The following is a 24,375-nucleotide window of genomic DNA, read 5'->3' as shown; positions in this document are numbered from 1 at the left end:
CAAGGATGATGAAAATGCTGCCCAAGCATTTTTCGGGGCCAGGTGCTACGGAGCTTGAATACTCCCATGTGCCCCAGCAGGACAGACAGGGCGAGGAGATCTCCTTCACCCCCGGGGCGATGTTATTAACAATACTCACACCTCCAACCAGTGGCTCGGAACCATCTCCAGTATCCAGTGATATTTAGTAGAGTCTGGATTTAGAATCTCCATGTACGCTCGGCTGCTGCGTAGCCAGTGGCCATTAAAGGCAAGGTAAGCGGTTATATTGAAGTTGAGCCATAATAGGAAACCTTTAAAGCTGTAATATCGGGCTGACCTTCCCCTTTAAGGGTCCATCTCCCAGCTGCTCAGACTTTATTATTGTTAATGGATTGTTCAGGAGATTTACTGCCCCGATCGAGGAAATCCTACTGTGGAATTAAGAATGGTTAAGTTTACAAGGTCTACTCTGGTCTGGTGCTACAATCGTCTCATCCTGAAAGGTCCATGAAACCCCCCTCTCTCCTTTGCTGTACGCCAGAGTACACACACACACACACACACACACACACACACACACACACACACACACACACACACACACACACACCATACACGACTGGAATTGCCAAAAACTATTATTGTTCCTTGTGTTGTGTCATTTTGTATGATTTGAAGCAATGCAAACCATAGTCATTATCAATTAAAATGGTAATTATGATTTATTGCAACTGGGGCCCCATCATTTCTATCAGTTGTGATAACAATGCACTGACAAAACAAATTCCTGAGATTTGGGAACCTGGTTAAACACCAGCAGTTATATGATCAGACATTCTATCTAAATTATCTAAACCACGTCATTTGTAAGCAAATCAAAACGCGAATTCACGAGAAATGTCAATAAAACCCCTCTTTGCATATGAAAACTGTTTACACACGAGTGACAGAAATTTGTTGAAAAATCTGCTGGACGGTCGGATCCCTCATGTCTCCGGTTCTGTCTGTCTTCTTTTTATCTGTGATGACTCGCTTCCACATCCCAGAAATTAATTTATAAGGCAGAATCCAATAAAAAAGAGTTATTGTTTATACCAAGATTTATTGTTACGCTTCAGATATTAAAATGTTGTCCCTTGGATGTCAGTCTTATTTATGAATACTAATAGATAAAAGCTCCCTCTATCATTCCTTTGATACTTTCCCCATAAGTTTCAATTCATCCGAGGGTGTGCGATTGATGAAGTGTGTTTAGTTTTTTCTGCTGTCTGACACTGTCCATGTCGACCGTCTGTCTGCTAAATGGAAATCTCTGGACATTCCTCTGTTATCAAACTCACATGTTCCTCTGCAGAGAACCGCACGGCTGCTTCTCTTTTCACACAGGCAGCGGCTCGCCCTTCATAGACGTGCATGTGAGTGTGCACGTCATGGGTTCTCACAACATGTTTGTGATTCATGCATGTTTATTCAAATTTATGCTTTTTAAAGTGGAAAACATATACACACTGTGTTTGTGTGCAGACAGAGGATGTGTCAGTGTGTGTGTGTGTGTGTGTGTGTGTGTGTGTGTGTGTGTGTGTGTGTGTGTGTGTGTGTGTGTGTGTGTGTGTGTGTGTGTGTGTGTGTGCGTGCGTGCGTGCGTGCGTGCGTGTGTGTCGTGTTGGTGGTATTTCCCCAGAGCCCCTTGCTATGCAGGGCAGCTTCTTCATCCATCCATCTTTGACAGCTCAGCGGCACCCCCTGGGGGGGGCCCCGCCACACACGGCAAAGCAGTGGGAGTGTGTGTGAATGTGTGTGCGCGTCTGTGCGTGCACATGCATGGTCATGCTTGTGTGACAGCCATGACTACTACACTGTGTGAGACTTGACACATACACACACGCACAAACCGCATAAGCACAAATATAGTCATGCACCAATAACTTTGACCTGAATGGAATGTCAACATCCATATAATGCTAATGGGATCCTTTTTTTCCACCATTTAGCATTTAGAACACACATGGTAGCCTGGTTGGTACACACACACACACACACACACACACACATGCATGAGAACACTTTCAGCTAACATATATGCACATACACATGCACACACTCATCTCAGTGTACCAAGTGCACTCAACAATCCTCTCAAGCCCATATCTGACAAGCCTCTGCACATCCAGCTTAGCCACTCAGTCACACCGTGTCAAGAGGTGTGTGTGTGTGTGCGTGTGTGCTTGTGTGTGTGTGCGTGCAAGATGGGGGTTGCTCTTGTTAAAGCTGTCCTCTTCTCCTCAGGTGTGTCCAGTGGCGATACAAAAAAAGATATTGAGTTATAACCTTTCCTGTCACACACCAGGAAGTAAACATGACGTGGACGTCATGTGCCCGGTCATATGTTACGTTCAACTGACCATGGGGAAGTTAATCAGAAAGGAAGTCACCATATTGGCTATTAGTTTGGAGATAACACAAGGACACATGGAGGAGGAGCATATACAGAGCAGAAGATTGCGGTGATGCTAACAGATGGCAGCTAATGGCTCCATAGGCCGTTTCCATACACTTCCTGTTTAAATTTTAATGTAATAACATCGAACCTCCTTGTGATTACATGAGATGTTGAGTTGATATACAGTGTGGAGGGACGATAGCAGATGGCAGCTAATGATTCTCAAACAGCTTCCCTATTCTTACCATTAGGATTGTAATGAGATCGTGTCTAATTTTCATGTAGTCACACACAGATACAATATATGGTTTCATGTATGTTAGGTGTTATATCAAGACATTCATCCTTATAGATACGTTTCCGCTCTAAAACAAGTTCTACAAAAAGAACTTGAAACGAATTCACTTCTGTGGATTCCAGCGACTTCTACAGAACCACGAACCGCAGCGCTCACATATAGATGCGTCCAATCAGCTATCCAGGTCAGGTTTGTTTGGCGAGGCCTGGTTGATATGAGAGGTGTGTAGCAGTCGTCCAACAAGCCAGTCACTGAGGCCTGCTCCAGCCGCTCTGGTCTGCCCACGTCTGATTGTGATTCAGAGAGAGGGACATGATCGATAGCCCCTGATGGAGCACTACAGCTGTTTAGCTATTCTGTGCAATGCGGCAGCCGCTCTGCCTGACGCTGTTGTCGGATGTGAGTGTGCATACACCCGCACACGGAGAGGAACTCGTGCACAGGCTCCATATACAGGAACGTGGACATGTATGCCAAAGTAGGCATGTAGTGTGTGTGTGTGTGTTTTTGCAGCAATACGAATACTGTGCATGTATAGGTGATACACACAAACAGATAGATGGACACGTTCTCCCATGTAGACACGCCAACCTCTTTTCAGAGAACAATCTGCTTTGTTGTTGGACGTGAGAATGAAGAGTTATCCGTGTTTTTCTCGGCGGATGTGGTTTTACTCAATTTACAAAATAAATGGACTTTATGAATTGTGACTACAGCAATGACCCATGCTGAAGTGAGCCCAACAGGGACGCATTATGATTTACACGGCAACCCTGAGCAGTAGGAAAGTCAAAGGAAGCACAGATAAAAAGTGATTTAATCCGCCGGCTCCACTGAGCCTCGCTGATTAAAGCCTTGCGTCCCACAATGCATTAAACAGCTTAGAGATGACACCCTATGGTAAATTTGATTCGAACCGGAGACACATTAGCCACTGTTTGGCTTTGGCAGGTGAGCAATCTCATGTGCACGTATTGTGTGTCTGCAGTGGCACAAAGGAAAGTGATAACACTGGATACACTGCATGTGCTGCTCCTCTCCCTCGTCTTTGAGCCATTTAACTTAATTTCAGTCAAAAAAGAGTCAAATAAACAATGACTGTTTTCAGATGCAGGTAATGTTGAGAATTGCTAAGAATGGCAGCAGCAGCAGACTTTGATGAATCTAACATCCCCACGAATGTCTAACTGTGCAAACGGTGATTCAGTCCAGACCGAATGTTCGGTAGCACATGCAGCTTCTTCCTTTTCACTTCCGTTGCCATCGCTGTTGTTGCCAATATGGCAGCAGAGCTCAGAGTTGGCTCCAATATCGTCCAATAGACGCTGGATAAATAATGAAAACCACATCAGGAAGCAGCCACAGTGGCCCTGGGAGATGGAACCAAACGGAAACATACAATATGTACAAGCTTTCCTGTTTCTTCTTCTTCTTTTTTTAGACAGGACTCTGGCATTTCTCTCTCTAACCTTATCTGTTTTTACAATTTCTTTTCAAAGTGCTGTGACCGTCTCTGTCCTTTGAAACTTTTCAGCTTCAAAGTGTAACATTGCTATTTTAGTGTCTCAAAATTTAATTTACTCATGGAGATTAGTGGTGCACTTTCCCATACCCTTATAAGTTTCATTGCATTAGAAAAATCCAAATCATAGTCTTGGTTTCTCTGTCAGAAATCCAGATGACACTGGGGCCTTCTGTAGAATTACTGCAGCTGTCAAGATTATGCTAGACAGAGTTAACAGGGGCCACTATTTGGCAACCCCCACCCTCCTTTTACCAAACGTCTGTGCTGAGCCCAAGTGCTGGACCCGACAACACATCCCCGTGATTATTTGCAGAGGCCTGTGCCGCTGAGGGTGGGGGAGCTGTTGCTGGGGGTGCTGTTGCAGAAAAAGATCCACTCCCTATTGGCATCCTCACCAAGGCAACGGTGCCAAGATAGCAGAGACAGCCCGCGGTATTAAAACGTCCCTCGCTGAATTAAGGCGAGTCCCAAATCACTTGGTAAGTCACAAAAAGCCCTTCTGAAACTGTCAGTCATACTTGAGTAATCCATGTTAATTTCTGCAATCCCTCCCACATTCCCCTGGCTAATAACTGGCCTGTCGACAGGACTTTTTCTCTCCCCTATGGCGTGTAGATTTAACTCTCAGCCAAGTAGGTTGGTGGCGTGGCTGTCAGAGTGTCTGAGACATGGCTGCCTCTCCCAACACGACCTCATTTGTTTCCCATGATGCATCTGTGCGTCATGTATGGCTGCTGATCTGTGAATTGTTTATATCTAATGTTTTCCTTCCTATTAGAAACAAAAGGTCGAATCCATCCCACATTGATAATTCATTTACCGGGTGTGAACTAGCTATATTTCTGTCTGTGCTCGTGATCCTCACTGACATGCAGACGGCTTTTCAATATGCTCTGCCCCCGGATAATAATTAGCTACCAACCCCCCCCCCCCGCCCTCAAATGCACTCCTCAGGATATTGCATCATAATGAAATCTGTGCGCTCAGCGTGAACCATTCTCTCACCCCCCCGCACCACCCCTGACTTCACCTGACTTCCATTAGAGGCAGGACACACAGGAAGTTATTATTGGCATCCCCAGTAATTCAGACAGCTTCCTGAAAAAGGATCAATTTCCCCCTGTTGCACTTTCTCATTATAACCTTATCTCGCCCACAGACAATAATCTGGATTTGTCACGCTTTGTTTGTTTTGCTGCTGAACTGTATCAGTCATGAGCGACGCCAACAGTCAGAGAGGAGGAGAGAGGAGCTGCTCCGAGTGGATCCGTCACCAAAATCTAAAGTATTCACCTGCTGCATTCCCCTTCCACAGAAAATAATATCAGTCCTTTGATTGGCTTCAAAGTTTGTTTAGGCAGAGGAGAGGCGCGTCGGCTCCTGGAGGGGTTTAGGCAGAAATGATTGACTTTGCTCTCCACTCAACCACATCTAATGTGAAGAGAGACAGAATACGTGGAGACAAGAGATACATTACGGGGGCAGAGTAATGGAGAGAAATATAGTGGGAGTGTGATAGAAAGACGTAGATTAGAAGCCGAGAAAATATGACAAGAATAAGAGAGGGAGATAAAAGAGAACAGATGGGAGAGGGCAGAGGGGGGGGAGAGTGATGGGTGGTGCAGGGAAGCAGAAGCGAGTGAAAGTTGGACCAACCTGAGCTGTTGGAAGGTTAAATTTGAGTAAAGTTTAGGTTGCTGCATCTGCAACAGAGCAGATGAAAGAATGATATTGACCGTGTGACCGCTTCCTGAGCTTGACCTCACTGACCCCGGGCCAGCTGTCCACCATGTTTATCCTCTCCTATCTTCCTCCCTTTCACCCCCCCCCCCCATAGCTCTCCTTGCACTATGTGTTGCCCTTGCTTTTATACTCTCTCTCTCATCTGTCCCTCCCTCTCTTATCGTCCCTGCCGCCGCCGTCTTTCATCTACAGTACGTCCTCTCTGCACATCACACACACGTAGCTGCTCATTTCTCCCAAATGCTCATCTTTGTTACTGGATGCAGCTGAGTGCACACGGTGTTAGTGCAAGCAAAATAAACACCTGAGGCTGCTTTTACTTAATACTTTTTGCTCTCCTCTTTTGTTTGACATGTGTTCAGCCTGTTCTCTTTTATTCACTCCATGAAGACAGCTGAGAGTAATGACAAAGTTTTTCTTTCTTCTAAGTTTTCATTCTCTTAGTTTGAATTTCATTATCAAAGTGGAAATGTTTGGAACAGAAATCTAATCCAGGCTTGAAGCAAAAATGCTCATGGATGTGGAATACTTTAGTATAGTTATTAAAAATACATTATTTTAATTTTGTTCTGAAAAGTTCTGGAACTCATTAATCTGACTGCAGACGTCACAGTCAGGAGCAAAACAACTTGCAGGTTTTTCTTCCCGCCCTCCGCCTCGGCTCTCCACCACCTCAGGATTCAAGTCTTGTGATGTGCATGTTATCTTTGTGTATCCCAAGATTCCAGGTTTTGGCCATTAGTCAACTTAATCTAATGTAGCACTGGGGGCGATGCGTTTCTTTTGCACAGATTAATATTCAGGCTCTCGGCAGATACAGTGGGTCACTGGGCTTATACCCTCTCGCCCAGCCTCCCCGTCCTCCTGAATGAAGATTAAGTTTGCTGAGGAGGATAATCATGCTCCAAGGTCTCTGTGGTATGCAAGCAATTCAGCCGGCCTGCTTTCTGTGGTTCCCAGGTCAATCCCTCTCTATATTAGGTTTGACTGTCACAACACATGAGTCTGATAAACGACAGCTATTTGTTTTTTCCCCACACTGTTGTGTTTAGTGTGCTTTTAAGGAATGCATTTGAAGGTGAACAAAAATAGGGAGCTGTGGCGTTCGAGGTCATCCCACTGACCAGAATTGACCTCAAGACCGATTGTATTCTGTGTGTGCTTGCGTCAGGGAAGCAAGGTTAAAAAAAAATAAATAAATAAATAAAAATTTAAAGTAAAGGGAAGAAGAACAAGCATCAGTTACACCCGAGCACGTCACTGTCACCATCCCAGGACACAGAGGGCAGTGAGATAAATGTGGCTGCTCCTCCCCAAAATAGAGCATGTGCCTCCATTAGAACAGGACGCGGGCTGTGTGGGAACAAGCAGAGGTCACCGTGGTCAGCAGAGTTATTTCTGTCGCGCCACTGGACCTCCAGGAGTGGACGCCCATTCATTCATCCGACCGCCTGCCAGCAGGGGAGGACACACACATGCATACACACCCACACGCTCAACCAGCAGGAGTGGGACATGTTCCATTTGGTGATAAGGTTCCCACCGAGGATTATGTGCATCTTTTCCTTACACAAGTGTATTTATATGGGAGCTGCTGCAGGTTTGGGGTGAAGGCCGATGGAAAAACACCTGGTTTTAACTGACCTCATGTCTCAGACACTTTCCTTGGCGAGCTGAACGGCACATCAGGGCTGTTGGATCACACTTGCATGTTGTATGTGCTGCTTTTCCTCAGATTTAGCTTTACTGGCCTCATGCACATCATTCTGCCATAACAAAAACACAGCACCGAGAGAAAACAACAGCAACACGCCAACGAAATGATTTCTCACAGTCTGCTTTTCCTCCCTTTGTTCTTCAAACCTCTCTCGCTCTGTTCCTCCGTCTTCCTCCCATACATCCACACACACACACACACGCCCACAAACACACACACACATCAATAGTCCATTAGGAGTGTGTTGCTTTCATTACCTCAAGCTTGGCCCTAAGACAGCCTTCATAGTGGAGTACAGCAGAGACGCGCCAGCCGCGGTTTCAGTATATATAGAGAGAAGTCTGGTAATTGCCAGCTCTCTGTTCTCTCTATCCTGTGCGTCAGGTGGAAAGTATGAATTCGAGGTATCAGGGGACCACCCCTGTTGTGCTGCACCACATCTCTCTGCAGCTGTTTGTCCCCCCACCAGGCACCAAGTAATAAGGGGAAAACGCGGAGCTTAAAGGCCTTAGAGAGTCCAACAACTGCCACTCTAACAATACACACCACCATGGGAATAAAACAAAATATTAGACAGCCTGCTCCAACGGCAGAGAGGCACCTGAGGATATACTCTTCCTAAAAACATCTTACTTTTCACGTCTTGCTTGCTACACAGTAGAAAGTGTTAGTGGAGTGCAGCTTTCATCTTAAAGAGGAGTTTTTGGTTTATTTAGTTTCACCTGGTAAGATGGAACAATAATAGGTCAGGCAATGAATTGTTGAGTTCCTAAAACATTTTTGAATACTTTAAAGGTTCAAGTGCTACACTACTAACTCATAGTATACCCCCTCCCCCCCTCAATCCTACTAACAAACTAGATTGTCACTCAGTATGTACTTAAATTAATTCAAGCTGCATCAAATATCACACTCCCGCAGATATCAGCTCCATAAATGCTGCTGAATTTTTTCACAAATTATTATCTGACAAAAAAAAATCTGTTAAAAAAAAATGTGTGGATCTGCCTGCTGATCCAGTTGTGCACCAAATGTGTTTTTGGATTCCTCCCTGACCCCGTACTGTTTTGTGAAAATCTGTGAAGTAGTTTTTTTTTTGCATAATCTTACTCACAAATAAACAAAACAACCAATCAACAAACAGTCAGGGGTGAAAACCTCCTGGATGAGGTAAAAATAATAGAAAATCATTTCTACTCCTCACACTGACTCACTCAGGTCATTGAATGTATTTGCATGACACCATAAAACGTGTTGCTTCCAGGCGAAATTAAAAAAAAAAGATGACAGCCCTGCTACCATGTAGAATAACGGTGTTTTTCAGTGTTTGTCATTTGCCCGTAGCATTTGTAAAGGTGTTGTCTTAAAGGCCTCTTTGCTGCAGGAGTCTTCCAGATAGCGGCGATGTCGTTATGATAGTGCTACCTCCAGGTTTTCTCATTCACCGGGCGCTGTCTTACACATAGACACACAGATTTATGAATTACCTTGAGCCAGTCATATCTCTCTTTTAGCCCGAGACGTAATCTTGCCACAGATGCATCCAGATCAATTTCTCAGGATGTCTTATTTGTGGAGTTGAGCAGCGGGCTCGGCGCGGCGGGGGGTGTCAGGGGGATGCAGTCAGGGTGTATCCAATTTCAGGCTGCAAAGCAAATGGCCTTAGAGATCAAGGATTATACAGCAGATTTCTGAGTCGGGCTGATATTGATTCGCCGTGCCCCTAGTGTTCTCCAGGTTGTACCTTGTCCATGTAAGCTTTTAAATGTTGCTGCCTTTAACACAGGAACTCCCTCCACCACCTCCTCTTCATCAGTATAAACCCTAATCTATACAATTTGGCCTTTTGTGTCTGTCGATGCCCCTGGAAACACCAGTTATTCCGTGGTTTATTTCATTTAGGATCATTTTTAGTTGCAGGGTTGGAGCTGGTTTTATTGGATGTGTTATTAGCTTCTCTTAACACTCCCAAGGAGTAAAAAAATACTGCAAGCATTTTTAATAACGCTGTTTCAGAGATTTTGACAGCTTATTGTAATGCACAGTGTGGCAGACAAAGAGCTGGGGAAGCAGGATCTCACCTACTCTGCACAGTGTGATACATACATCAGAAAGACAATGCCTTTATACTGTATTTTATATGGTTTCAGGCAGTTTTAGAATAATATGACTGCCTTTTTAATATGTGTCAGATATTTTCTGTTTTGCAGCTTTTCTGGCCGGTCCTCATCTCAGTAAATTTGCTTTCTGGGAGACCGTCATCCTTACAGCTGGTGCAGATAAATGTCCGACCACCCAGATGCTGAATTTTACAACCCAAACTTTACGTTTTAAATCCTGATCATTTATGCTTGTGTGCTGAAAAGACACACGGCACAAGCTTTTTGTTCTAATGCAGTTTGATGTGCTGTCCCATACTGAGCCACACTCTTGGAACCCCTCTGTGACGGCACAGTCTCCATCTCTTTCACCAGTCTGAGGCACAGAAATGAAAGTTTGTTGTTCTGCCATTTAGCCATCTGTTCCACAACTTCCGCTCTCTCTCTCTCTCGCGCTCTCTCTCGTTCACACACACACATACACACACACTGTAAACCAGTGAACACCCCACAGCCAGATCTTAGATTTGGTAATTGCTTTTGGTTTGCTGAAAGAAAAACCGCTTCAAAGTCTGGTTATCCTACAATACCCCGTAAAACACACACACACGGGTGCACACAGACACACAATGGAGAGGCGGGCAAAGAGCGGTTGAGATGGGTGGATGGGTGTAGGGATCTGGTTAACTCATCAAATAGGCCCCATTATGGAGTAAAATCAACAGTGGAGTGTGTTAGATGTGCGCTAGCGAGGGGAGAGCGTGTCCAAATCCCCTCAGTTCGCACAGCCATTACAAACAAGAGTGGATTAGCCAGCAGCCCCCTGCCGGGACAGTGAATGGATGAGGATGGGAGAGAAGAGGGAGGCCACTTCTCTTCAGCATTGTCTAAATAACAGGCTGGGGAATTCAATAAGTACCGGCCTCATCAGACCTCATCAGCTCCCCCAATTAAGCTGCACATCATGGCGGCTGGCGGGCTGGTTGCCGCCGGTGACAGATGAGAGCCAGCGTGGCGATGTGCTTGCCTCTGCAGCACTGCCTCACATTCCTGGCATTGTGTAAGTGAATGAGTCTGTGTGTCTGCGCCCGTGTGTAGGACAGATGGGTTGTTTTAGAGCTGAATCCAGATGTATATCATCGGTTTCTAGCATTTGTTTGGTTTCTATCTGCTAATTTACCATCCACGCTGACGCTAAGGCCCTTTGACCCTGCGACCTTGATGCTGCACTGACGAGTCCTGAAAACAACCTAAACACAAAGTTAGAAGGAGTTACCTTCAGCACGCTGCCGCTTGTGAATCCCAGCGATATTGATGTTGTGTGTCGATACCGCTCCCCTCCCACATTACCTCCCTGTGTTTCCCCAAGGGTCAGGACATGTGGAGAAAAAAACACAGCTCTCCCACATCGATTGTGGCCCATTAACGCAGACTGAGAAAAACAAAGCCTTTCATCACGTTTGAGATGTTTAGGCAAGGACTTACTCAAAGTTGTCCTCCACAGGTCGACCTTTCTCTCTGGTTATCGCTCTGATATCGCTCTCTCAAGGGGGCGACAGGGCGTAGTTATCGAAACTAGTTTAAATAAAGCTGACGAGTTTGCTAAGTGGGTTTTTTCATGCTAACAAGCGACCATCTTTGTTTGTTTTTTTCTTTAAATCAGAGGAAAGATTGAGAGGAAAACAATAGAATAATGATACAGGAGGGAAGTGGGGTCAAACTGTGGTCAGGACTCTCATTTAAATCATTATTTTTATATTTCTTCCTTTGCAAATTGCTCCCTGCTGGTGATTTAATATTAATGTCACATCCCAGAATAAAAACACACATACATGGCGCCAACCTTAAATGGACGTCTCTCTGAGAATTAATTATTCATGTAAATATCAGCCTGACCTTCACATTCAAATCAAAAACAATTTCATAAATGTCAGTATTGTTGAACAACACACTGTAATATCTACTTAATTACACCAGCAGATTCTGCAGCTTCCTTAGAAGAGGTTTGTTGTCAGCAACTTTTTTTTTTTTTGAAAGACAGAGGAAAATTTGTGTCAACGCTGCTGGAGAACAAAGAGAATACCTAAGAAATGAATGAATTATGAGCCCGAACGTCTGATGCACCGTTCCTCTCTGAAGGGATCTGTCTGACAAAGCACAGATGAAGGGGTGAGCGTCTAAATTTGGACCTAACTCTCCTTTTTTTTTGGTCTTATGACGCTGAAGCCAGTAATATGAAATTTTCCAGATATTTCATAACCACGTCTGTACCTTCCCGTGTTTATTAGATTACCAGAGGAATCACAGAGATTAAAATAAAATTGAGAGGATTTTTTTCAAGAGCCTGACAAAGATTGTCTCATTAAAAACAAAGCAACACAGATAGAATACAGATGTGGGCCACTTCAGGCAATGATGTGGCCCTTCTGGCCTTCTTGTGGCCCGGAGAAAATGGATGTGAGTCTGGATGTGGGTCTTTTTTGGCAAACATGCTGTGTTCTAGGCAACATGTAATCTTGAACCTAAAGTGGCTCATGTGGTAAATGGTGAATATGGCCCAAATGGCTCAAAACAAATCCAGGCCACCTTTGGTTGACATGGGACATTCACGTGGCTAACATTTGGCCCAGATCCGGCAAACAGGAGTGGACGGCCCAAGTGCCATCAGCTCACGGGATATGTGGAATGATGATTGTGTGGCAGTGTGGGCCAAATCTGGGCCAAAGCAGATTTGCTTTTTGGGAGTGTGGGAGTTTATACTTGTCTGTCAGGTGTAAGATTCATTTTAAATTTTATTTAAGAACAAGCGTTACTAACTGCTTCATGAAATTAGCAACTCCTACCTCTTTCCTGAAGGCAAATGTGAGACGAGCAGCAACCCACAGCATCTGTTTGTAATTACTGCATATCACTGAAATGAAACACGATCAAGTAATCTGCTGAAAGTAATTCGTTTCACATATTATGCCCCAAAAATTACACTCGGATCATTTGGGTTCGTAGCAAGGAACCAAAGACAGGAAAATAGTGCAGACCTTCCTGTGCTGTGTTTGATCGTGTACATGCAGAGTGTGACTGTGTGTGTGTTCTTTTGACAGTGAAAGAGCAAAGAGAGCTGCACCTGCAGCTTCTATCAACCGGTGGAAAGCTCCTTTCAGCACAGCTTTAATTACAGTCTCTGCAGCTCTGCTCGGCTCAGACAGGCTGCTCTCCACGCAGCCGACCAAATCCTCTCACACATAGCTGCCTTCCTCTGCCACGGAGTCGCCTGATCCCTAATCAGCCACAGTGCCACTCTTCATCGATCCCCAATCAGTTACAGTAAAGGGGACTCTATGGAACCCCCCCCCTTTTCGTACGCCCCCCTCCACCCCTTCCTCCCTTATTAGTCAGGTGCCCCGCTTTCATTGATCATAAATCAACGTCACTGGCAGCATTGATCGTCAAGCACCCCCAGTGACATTATCGACCCGGCCGGTCCCTCAGCTGTAGGCGTGCCCTCAGCCGTCGGCCCACATTGCAGCCTGGCTGTGGCATATTGATCCCCCTCAGATACAGTATTGAGGGCTCTTTATTGATAATTCATTTATTGTGCTGTAATTTCATTTTCTTTTCTGTCCATACCGTTGTTACTGGAAGCCCCTGCGGTGGAAACCTAGTTAACGGACACACAGCCTTTTTGTAAGCTTCACTCTGCTGCTCGGACTGATACAGCTTTCTTGTATTTGTGCTTCTCTTTCAAATGTCAATGTCCATTTCCAGGCAACAGGAGCCCAAAGGTTAGATAACCCTCTCTTAGAACAAGAAAATCATGTGTTTGAATTGTTGGGCCATCTGGGAAAGTCTTTCAGAAGGAAAGGTACCATTGAATGAGGCACCTAACCTCCAATTGTTCTTTTGAGAATGAGCAGACCAACACTGGAGGTCTGAATTTGTGTATCTATAAATGTCAAAAAGTGTAGTGTGTTACTGCGCTGTTTGGTCTGTTTTCGTCCACATCCGCTAGCTTTCAGAAGACGTGCAGAAATACGGTCAGAATAAACACAGAGCACGGACAGAAGGCTCCATCTAACTTTGACCTCAACTTGAAGCAAAATAAGAGGTTAGAATATGTTTTCAAGTTTGAAGCGTTCCCAATAAACTGAAATTCACAGTCATAGAACGTGGCCCAGATTGCATTGCTCAGATGTCCTTACAGAGCTCAAATCCCCATTCATCCTGATTCTGATACAGTGTCATAGGGAGTTATTTTTGCTGCAGGTCTGGTGGACGGGCAGCACTGTTGAATTACAAAGCGCCCATCTGTATGATTCATCTCTATAGATGGGAGGTTTCACGGGTCACTGGAGGCGTTGGCAGTGTTATAATACTCTGCTAACAGGGACAGAGCTAGCTTCACTGTCTGCCCACACAGGCAGTGACACAGACAGTGGCAGCACAAGTCAACCCCCACAGGCGAAGCACGGCAGCAGCTGCTCTTAAGTCCCTCTGCCTGAGAAGCTCCACGGGCCAGAACCATTTTTTTTTACCATTCTTAGATTATTTAATACTTTATGCATTATTTCTGTTACTGACTAATGCTTTTCTTCCTTCTGAACACAAATTCAGTCTGTGATCTTAGATATACCAGCCCATCAAAGTGTTTAGGCCAAGAAGATTCACAATCCCCTGCAGGTCATAAGATATATATGCTGTTAGTAGTATGTAGTAGGTTCTTTAAGATTCTCGCTTAATATCCTCAGTGGTGAAGAAGTCATGAAGCATTTCGTATGAGTGTTCTTACATCTTCAAAACCAAACACGTCCAGTTGGCTTACTGCTCGTAGCTCCATCTTTGACGTACTCACTCTCCCAGTTCACATTGTGGTGTTTTCGTAGCTGGGATCTTATTTCGCATCCACTCCAAACGTGGTGTTTTTCAGTCTCGTACTGTACCATACTTACAATTTAGCACTGACCACAATGCGGACACTTGTGCTGTAATTGCCACCCTGGCCAGCTGTGTAAAGTGGCTGCTGATACTGAGACCCTGTGCAGCAGCAAAGATGTTGGCAGGGACGAGCTGCATGTGTGGCTTCAACATTAGAAACATCTGCCACCGCCACTTTAAAATCGCGACTGACTGCAGGAGCCAGTGACGCTCAGCCACGCCACTTGGAATGAATGCGGTGAGGACTGTCTGCTTGTATAAATGTTATTATAATGTATGGATGCAGGACTGTGAGCCGCTCATTACACTTGGCACCCGCACACATACACTGGCTATTTGTTTGCTCACCACGGCAACCTTAGCATTGGGAATGGCAAGTGGATTTAGCTGATTAAGCTAAAATGAAGTTTTCATTTAACCGGTACCTCAGAGCTCGTCTCGCAGGAGATGGCGAACAGCTGGAAACCCGCCGCCTGTTTGGCGCGGCACTTGCTGCGCTCACATTTACTGTAAGAGCAGATTAATTCGGAGCCAACACTCGAAGGCGCAATCATATTCACCCATATTTTCCAGCTGCTAACGTAATTACAATTCTTTATTTTGTTAAGTGTTCTTCACCTTTTTCTGGAGGATCAGGTCACATTGATGTCTGCATGTTCCCAGACTGCCTCTTCGATTTAAACGTGTTCCCAGGCTCATAAGATGGTCCCAGTCAGTTGTAGCTGTCTGCTGCAGTATGGACTCACTGTGAGTCAGACACAAATGGAGCTCATCTCATCCATCAGATGTGTTTACTTGTCTGGAGAAGGAAAGAAAGAAAGAACATGTCAGAGAGAGAGTGAGGGATGGATGGATGGGCAGAAGGAAGGAAAAGAAGGAGAAATAGAGGATCAAGATAGACAGGAGACAACCATGGCAGAGATGAAATCACATAGATATATAGAAAGAGAGATAGAAAGAAAGAAAGTAGAACGATTAAGAAAGATTAAAACAGGCAGGAGATGACACGACAGAGAGAGCTGAAATCAGATGGACGGACGGATGGATGGATAGGTGGGTAGAAGGAAGGAAAGAAAAAATGGAGGATCGAGATTGGCAGACAGGAGAAAGAATGACAGAGAGAGAGATGAAATCGGAAAGAAAGAAAGAAAAATGGAGGATCGAGATAGGCAGACGGGAGATAACCATGACAGAGAGAGATGAAATCGAATGGAGAGAGTGAGAGATGGATTAGCATGTCAGAGACTCCCTACATAACATTAGTCTTGTTAAGTGCGCAATAGCTCATCGATCAGGCTTCTACCGCCGGCATCCAGCGCTCGTCCCTGCACTTCCCTTCCTGTAATCCATAATATCATCTCAGGCCTGCGTGCGGCAGGAGCCCTCTATGGGAGAGTCGGAGCAAGGGCTGATCAATAGCCAGAGAGCATGTGTAACGGATGCAGTGCGTTGTTGACATTCTTCTCCCTACACTCGTCTCCCCAGCTCATCCATACAGTATGGATCAGACAGGGGAGGAAACTGGATTGCCACTCGTTCCCTCAGTGAATCTTTCTGTCCTTCGTCCCCCTTCTGTCACTGTCTCCTCGTGTCTCTCTATGTCACCGTATCTGTCTTTCCATCTATCTCCCTCTCCTCTTTGTCTCGCTCTCTTGCCATGCTCTCCTCTCAGCGCCCGCTCCATTTATCAGGCCGTGTCATTGAGCCATGTGTGCCGTCCCTGTCAGCAAAACGGCTGGCAGACCGTCTTCATTTCCATGCTGAAGGATGCAAGGCCAGCGTGGCAGTTGTGAGAGCTATCGACTGGGATCCGTCAAAGCCGCTCCCTGTAGGGAAGCTGCCGCCGCCTCCCTTCCTGGTTGGCGGCCATTCTGAGCTTGTCTGTTTGACTCTGAAAATGGCTACATATATATACGGCTGCAGTTTTTTCGACGCCTCTTCTCATTTGTCTTTCCCACCTGTCTTGTGTTTTTCTAGCAACTATCTCTTTCTCTATTTCTAGAACACTGTCCCTTGTGCTCTGTTGCTTTTCCTGTATCTGTCTTGTGTCTTTCCATGTCTCTCACTCTTTCCCTCCCACTCCTTTTCACTCTCTTTCCCATAAGACGCAGCCTCCTCGGTTTGGGCAGACAGGTCAAGCTGGCTGATGGGAATCAGACAGTTGTTGATCCAATTAGAGATCCCCTCGAGCAGCATGAGAGTACAGCAGCGTTCCAATAAAATACTGTCCGCTTTCTTCTTCTTCCTCAACCTTTCCAAATATGTCCTTGCAGTAAAACACTGAGCTGCCCAAATAACTTTTTTTGAGACACTTAGCTCATGGAACCTCAAGCCCAAGAATCCGCTGGAGCCTTTGACCAAAAGTTGTCATTGGGAAGTGGAAAGCTTCCTTTCACTCAAGCTTTTTCAGAGTGACATATTTTGGTAGAAGTGGCTGAACAGTTCCCTTTGTTCGCCCTCAAGAGCTTTGCACACTCTCGGAGCAAAGCGAGGGTGTCCCAGTTTGACTCCGAGCCCTTGTGAGAGGCCTCTTTTGTAAATGTCTTGATGGTGAAAAGCTGCCTGTTTCACTGAGCGAATCCTTTTAGCCAGCCCTGCTACAGCCTGAGGGTATTCCTGCATGATTTCACCATTCACGCCAGACATGCACGGTCCAATTCTGAGCAGCAGATGACTGTATGACGTTCTGACATTGATGTATTACAATACATGCACTTATTTGCATTAATGGATCAAGATGCTATTCAGCTGGCCCCTTGCGAGACCATCCGGAGCACGCAAGCTCTCTTTGTCTTCGGATACCAGAAAGAAAAGCAATGGCGAGATCTGGTGTTCTCGCTGCGCTGGCTTTTATTCCGCAGACAAAGCGCTGATTTCCCCCAGATGCCGGCCCATAGGAAACAACAGTAATAGCAATAATTACTTATGCATGAGGTGCTAATAAGCAAAATCTGCAACAAGCATCAATTTGAACGGCTGTTGTAATTGCACTGTCTTGCTCTGAAGTACATCTGCGTGCACTTATTGGTCCATTTTACTGGGTGGTAATGTGTCTATTGATGAGCAGAAAGGCTTGACTGTCTCTGCCAGACAAATGCACAGAGTGGAGCATGACTGAGACGTGATGAAATGAGGCTAGCAGACATCTCACTCTCACTAAACTCAGACTGCCTCGCTCGTCATGTGTGTGGGTTGGTCATGTTGCGCTCGATCACGTGCATGTGGTCACCCTTCCTTAATGTGTTTACCAGTTCCTACAGCAACCTGCATAAAAAACACTTACGAGTCCCCATGGAGCACCTTGTTATTGAACCCTGATCAAAAACACTTTACTTCTTTTTCCCATAATTTAGGATCTTCAAAGAGCAACAGATTTATAACTGAACCTTTTTTTTCCCCCAAACGGCCCCCTACGACACATCAGACGCTACAACTGGAGGAAATGTGTTTCACTTGGAGGCCGTGGCCTAAAGACGCAGCATCAGCAGCCCAGTGTGTACAGCCAGTGGCCTAGTTTATTCTGGGCTGTGTCAGTGATGACGGTGTGTGGTGAGAGGTCTAAGAAGCGTTTTTAAGCTGGCAGCGGTTCCTATTGTGTGTGTATGTGTCTGTGGGTTTGTGTTAGTGTGTTCAACGGTCATGCCAGAGAAACTTTCAGGGCAGAGGGAGTTAGTGTGTGTGTGTGTGTGTGTGTGTGTGTGTGTACAGGGGTGAGTGTGTTCACAGGGCGGGTGGGGTGGTGTGAGGCTGTTGATCTTGGGCTGAAGTCTTAAACAAATTGGCCCGCTCGTGGTGGGAACTGGGCATGAAGTCAGTGGTGGAACGTCAGCCTGCTCTTGTGTCAGATTCTCTAAATTTCTCCGATGGCTAATTATCTCAGAGGAGAGGTTTGGGAGTGGTTCTGTTGCTTTTCCCTTTGCAGCATCTCTCTCACTACCCAGCTGCATTCTCCTTGGCTGACTCTGAAAAGTTTGGTCTCATTGGATCCCCCAAAGCCACAGAAACACACTCGCACAAAATACATTTTTAAGAAAAGTTGAATGTGTTTGGTATGGCTTTTATTTAGTCTTGGAAATCGTACACGATTTGGGTGCACAGAACATTATCCACGAGAAGAAAGGCGAGCAGGGGGCTAAGACAAGTAGCCCTTCCCTACGCATTTGCAAGTGCACAGTAACACATTTGACAGTCACTCGCTCGTCAACTTGAATTTTGGGCTGATGTTTCCCTCCTTTGATTTGTCACTTCAAACACCTTCTCGTGGTAAACTGTGGGGCAGCGTTGAGCAACTCTGAGCATGTAGGGAGAGGCAAGTTGGCGCTCATATCCTCAGCTGTGCCCGAAGAATACACTGTTTTCACTCGTATCTCATGCGCAGGCGTGAGATTTTAAGAATTTTGAGACTAAAGCTATAGTTTGGCCCCTTTAACGAACACACGGCCGTCTTCTGATTTGCATTCTCAGACACCCTCTATAACCACAAAATAATTCTCCCCTAAATCTGACAGTATCAGCGACATGCCATGAAATGAATGGAAATTAATATACAAATCATCAAGTTTGCTCATTAACACCCAAATCATTTCATTCAACAGGAAACCTCCCCCGTCGTAAATTCATGCTTCATGGTTTTATTGCTGTCACCACCTCGTCAATCCTGTCAGCGTTTCATTCTGCGCCATCTTGTGATGCTGCGCTATTATTGGCCTAAGTTGCGTCTTAACATCTGCGGGAGAAAATTAAACCATCAGCAATTTTCTCAGTGGGTGTCATCTCGAGCGTGACAAAAGGTCCCATTGCTCACCTCCCCGCAGACCACCCCCACCCCCCACCGGCCTTTGTCGTCACAGAGCGGCCGTGTCACGAGCTGCCAGGTCCGTAATGCGAATGCGTTGACAGCAGAGCCGTCAGCTCCCTTCTAAGTCACCAGGTGCAGGGCAGCAGAGGTTCAGTTGTTTGGACAAGCTCGTGTGTGTGTACTGTACAGCCCTCCCAGGGAAGGAGTGTTTGATCCTGGTGTAGATTCTCACTCTGATTTCCCCTTGTTTCTCTCTCTTCCACTCAGCTCCATCTCTTTCACTCCTCTTCTCCCTCTTTTTTGTTCCTCGTCTGTACTCGTGTGTTTATCCAACTGTCTCCTTTCCCCCTCACTCATCTCCGCAGTCTGCCCCCAAAGAGATTCCAATCTCGCTGTCGCAGTCTGAAAAGGGGGACACACACTCCGGGCCAAAAGAGCCACCTGTTTCTCATGAGAAAAGCTCATGAAGACCTTTTTTCCCCCCTTTCTTTCCCCTTCTTCTTTCATTGAACCTGTCTTTCTACAGAATTTTCTCTCTTCCCATGGTACCTCCTTTTTATTCCTCTCACCTGCAGCTCAAGTGTGAGAACGTGCCCTTTTAGAACTTATCTTTGGGTCGCCACAACATTTTCATCAACCTTTTATTGGCAATTATTCACACAAAAGCCTGTTGATACGGAGACAGTCCCTCTTTCTTTTTTTTTGCAGTTGAACTAAGAACAGCTCGGTCATTTCATGTTTTCCTGGTGTTTGATGACAGACACTTGCCGGCTGTGAAGTGCGGCTGTTTTTGTCAATCCTGTTTCTTGTCTGAGTGTGGAGCGCCCCTAGTGTTCACAGTCCAGCGAGACGCTTGCACCGATGGTTGCAGATTGGAAAAAGGCATAACATTTCAAATAAAGGGCGAAGATGGCTGTTAAATTAAAACACAGAGGGATTATTCGTCAGGACCAGGAACGCCTTATAGAAACAAGCTTTGGCTGACAGAGCGGTCCTACATTACCATCTCAGAGGTATTTACAAGAGCGATTACTGTGATTATTATTTCAACAATACCCTGCAATGCTCTTTCATGGGCTGCCAGCCTGAGCAGGGGTACGGAGCGCCTGCCAACATCGTTGGTCTGGGAATTTGACTAAGAGCTTCATTGGAGAAGGGAGTGAGGGAGAGAAAAGGGTGAGATGGTAGAAGAAGAGAAATGCGAAACTGTTCAAAGGGTCTTCTGTCCTTCTGAGGGGCGGGGAGGGGGTCAAATACAGGATACAGCCCTTCTCACATGATTTTGTCCTCTTTCCCTCCTCCGCAGCTCCCACAGAGCCTTTGCTGTGCAAATTTGCAGATGGAGGGCAGAAGAAACGCCAGAGCCAGAGCAAGTACCCTCAGAACGGGAGGCCGTGGCACAGGGATGGCGAGGTAAGATGTTACATCAGTGCACATGCTGTTTCCTTACTCTGTGTCCAAGGACTTAAAATAAACTAATTTGCTCTCCTCCAACTTGTGCAAATATTATCTCACACAAGATGTTTTAATGTTCTGCATGGGATCAAAATATTTTTCTTCAGTGAAAGATGCATTGAACATCCACCTTCTTCAGGTTTTTTTTATCAAATGGTCAAAAGATGCCGTTAATAAAGCACATGAGCAATAAACTGAGCAGATGTGGAAGAATACAAGTATCAATAAACTCATGAATATTAGTTTGTTAAAAACTAATCATGACATAGAAGTCTATTCACTTTGATTTCAGGAGTTTAAAGGTGATTCACAATTTACATGATTTCCATGAATATAAAGAATCGATACTGTAAAAGGGAAACTCAAATATGGCCAGAACACGTGGGCTAACTCAGTTAACCTTTCCATTTCAGCACTATGACATTTTAAATAAGGCGTTTACTGCGTTTACACTGAGGTAATGGTAATTACAAGAACAGGCCCCACCCTGCTCACAAAGTTGGCTGCATCTGGCTTTATGTAAACCATTACTGCCTGTCATTTGTATTTACTCTAAGGTATGAAGCTGTAAAAAAAACAAAAGAAAAAATACCCCAGATATCGATCAACCTGCCCCCGGATGTATAGGCTCTGTCACGTAAATTGCATCTCAAGCCCAACGCCTCACTGAACACGTATATTCCCGCCATACATCAGAATGCTGGGAAACCTGAAATTGGATCCAGTGCTGTGGTAACGTATTCATCAGCAACATGTGGAGACAAGGTTAAAGTCTCTTCATAGGCTCCCAACCAGCTCTGCAAGGAAGGACACATAGAGGAGAAAGGTAGAGTAGTGATTCGGGTTGGACTGTATAGAGGAGAGTGAACACAAACACACACACACACACACACACACACACACACAGAGGCTGACAGTTATGCTGAAACTGCAGTGTAGTGGAGACCAGGAGAGCTGAAATGTTTGTCCTTCAGAATACACATGCTGTGTGTTTGTGTCGGCGGTGGGGGTCCTGGGTGTGTTGAGTTGGTGTTGCATTAGCTCAGTGTGTGTGTGTGCTTGTGTGTTTGTGTGTTTGTGTCTGTCCATCACATGCTCAGCAGTCCTAACACCTATAAGCCAGTGGTGCGTGTTTAACCTAAATCACATTGCTACATCACCTCACACATTGACAGGGTTGATTTGAGGTAAATTGAGATGACTGCGTGTGTGTGTGTGTGTGTGTGTGCGTGCGTGCGTGCATGTGTGTGTATGTGCGTGCGTCTACTTCATTTTGAACGGTGCATGAAGAAGGATAAGGGAAAAATGATAATGATGTCAAGAATGTTTAAAGACTTTAAGAGCTAAGATCTTTGTTTGTCTCGTGTCTTCATTGAGTTTAGAGAAACAAGGGACTTTTGGTTTGATATTAAAAAAACATTTGCATCCAAGTTCTTTATGGAGCTTTAGTTCAGTGAACGTATTGCAGGGATAGAATTCAACAGTCATCATCAAGAAATATTAGATCAAATAATGTTTCTGAAGGTGGAGACACTAAGTCGGTGTCTATGCCAAATTTTAAGTGGCACCACTATTTTATACACAGTCGATGCAAAAACACAATTATAGGGTTTTATAGATGCTAATGTTCCATCAGCGACAGCAAATTGACACAGAGACTTACTTATTGAAGCTGTTTCAACTTGGCACATATTCCCCGAGCTTAATACTGATAATCTGCTACATACAGAGACAAGAGGAATAAGGGGAGACCGAAGGGGTACGACACACAGACCCGGGGTTTCTGAACACACACACACACACACACACACACTCTCACAGCATGGTTGGTGCCAGCTACAGCCACTGTTTTAAATACGTTGTCAGTTTGGTGCAAGTAAATGTGGATTCAGTTGAATATTCCTTTTTCTCTTTGGCCCATGCTCATCACACATAGCAATCACTTCAGAGACTGGAGTTTTTGAAAATGTGCACTTTGGAAAAGAATCTCAGTTTTAGTGATTTCAAACGCCATTTTCATGTGGATCAGAGGCAGAGTAAAAATATTCACATTAGTGTGGAGAGGGCCATAAACTCAAACGTTCAAAGGCTCGTGTGTGTGTGTATGTGTCTTGGTTGAAAGTTGAAAGTTCTTCTGGTCGTCCCTGTGTGGGAGGAAATCCCTTGTGTGCACTCTGCCCCTCTCCTCCCCTCCATCTCTCTCTCCCTGCTCTCTGACCCCATCGCTCCAGCAGTGTTTCACATTACACTGCTTGAAGGAACCGGGGTTTGACTGAGAGGCCAAGGTTTAACAGCCTGGGTTCAAGGCAGAGTGAGTGTGAATGTGTATATTTGTAACTGAACAATCTCAAGTGTGTGTGTGTGTGTATATGTGTGTATGTGTGTGTGTGTGTGTGTGTATATGTGTGTGTGTGTGTTCTGTTGTTTTGCTATCCTTGAAAGGGCCAATGTCACATTTAGACCTCCAAGCAAACAGGTTTTTTACTGATGCTGCCTTTAGATGTGGCCTGAAGTCTCGAATACTCCTGAAATTATCAAGACCACCATGTCTGAGTCACTTGATCTGAACATTTTCCAGAATTTTCAAATATCTCAGGTCCACATACACGTAGAAGACGCAGACAATGATGTCATGTGTGAGAGCTGCTTAATCAAGTTCCAATTAGTTAAGGGTTATATTTAAGGATTAGGTTTTAAATTGAGGTTATGGTTCAAACTAGACCTTGTTGAGGTTTGGTTCGGGGGAAATGTCAATCCATTGTTTTTCCTCAGGTTTTTGTGAACTGTGTTTTTCGAGTATAAGCACTGAAAAGCACAGGTCTTCTTTATTTGATGTCTTTATAAATTGCTGAAACGCTACTAAGATCTTGGGTTTACCAGTATATACTCGTCTACAGAGCCTTGTGTCAACAGAAAGACCCTTCATGAGTATATTGTGCCATGCATGTGGCCATTGATCAGCTGCACTGGCAGGGAGATGCGAGATAGGCATCACGTGTTAGTCTGTTTATCAGAGCTGAGGCCATTCCTCACCTCACTCGCTGTGGCAGGGAGATGAAGAGGAGCAGCACACCATCCATTACTCCCTCTACCGTCTCCCTCTCCTTCTCTACAGTTTATCTCACTCTGCCTGCATATCTCCCTCTCTCCCTCTCTGTCCTTAAGCCGTCTCTCTCTCTTTCCTTCTCGCCATTTCTTTCTCTGCCTCTTCCTCCCTTCGTTTGAAGTCGTCCAAGATCCCACAGCAGCATATGGAGAGACAGCGAGCGAGTGAGACTAAGAGAAAGAGAGGGATGGGGAACACATTGCATGATCAGTCAGGAGTTACGAGGGGTTGAGTGCTGAGCGATGGCTGGTGCTGAGGATTGAGGAATATATGACAGATTTTC

General features: G+C 45.2%; 1 protein-coding gene across 2 annotated transcripts in view; it reads left to right on the top strand.

Annotated features, from left to right (window-relative positions):
* Nucleotides 1-24,375, top strand: part of rbms3 (RNA binding motif, single stranded interacting protein) — a 239,469-nt gene that overhangs the window by 183,969 nt on the left and 31,125 nt on the right. For both annotated transcript variants that reach the window (XM_069516825.1, XM_069516826.1), the window contains one exon: nt 20,838-20,944. In XM_069516825.1, coding sequence (XP_069372926.1) covers nt 20,838-20,944 — 107 coding nt within the window. The remainder of the gene's footprint in view (nt 1-20,837; nt 20,945-24,375) is intronic.

Source organism: Paralichthys olivaceus, chromosome 20 (genome assembly GCF_024713975.1).
Source record: "Paralichthys olivaceus isolate ysfri-2021 chromosome 20, ASM2471397v2, whole genome shotgun sequence".
Taxonomy (NCBI): domain Eukaryota; kingdom Metazoa; phylum Chordata; class Actinopteri; order Pleuronectiformes; family Paralichthyidae; genus Paralichthys; species Paralichthys olivaceus.
Note: the sequence above shows the minus strand (reverse complement) of the source record. Positions and strands in the feature narration are given on the sequence as shown.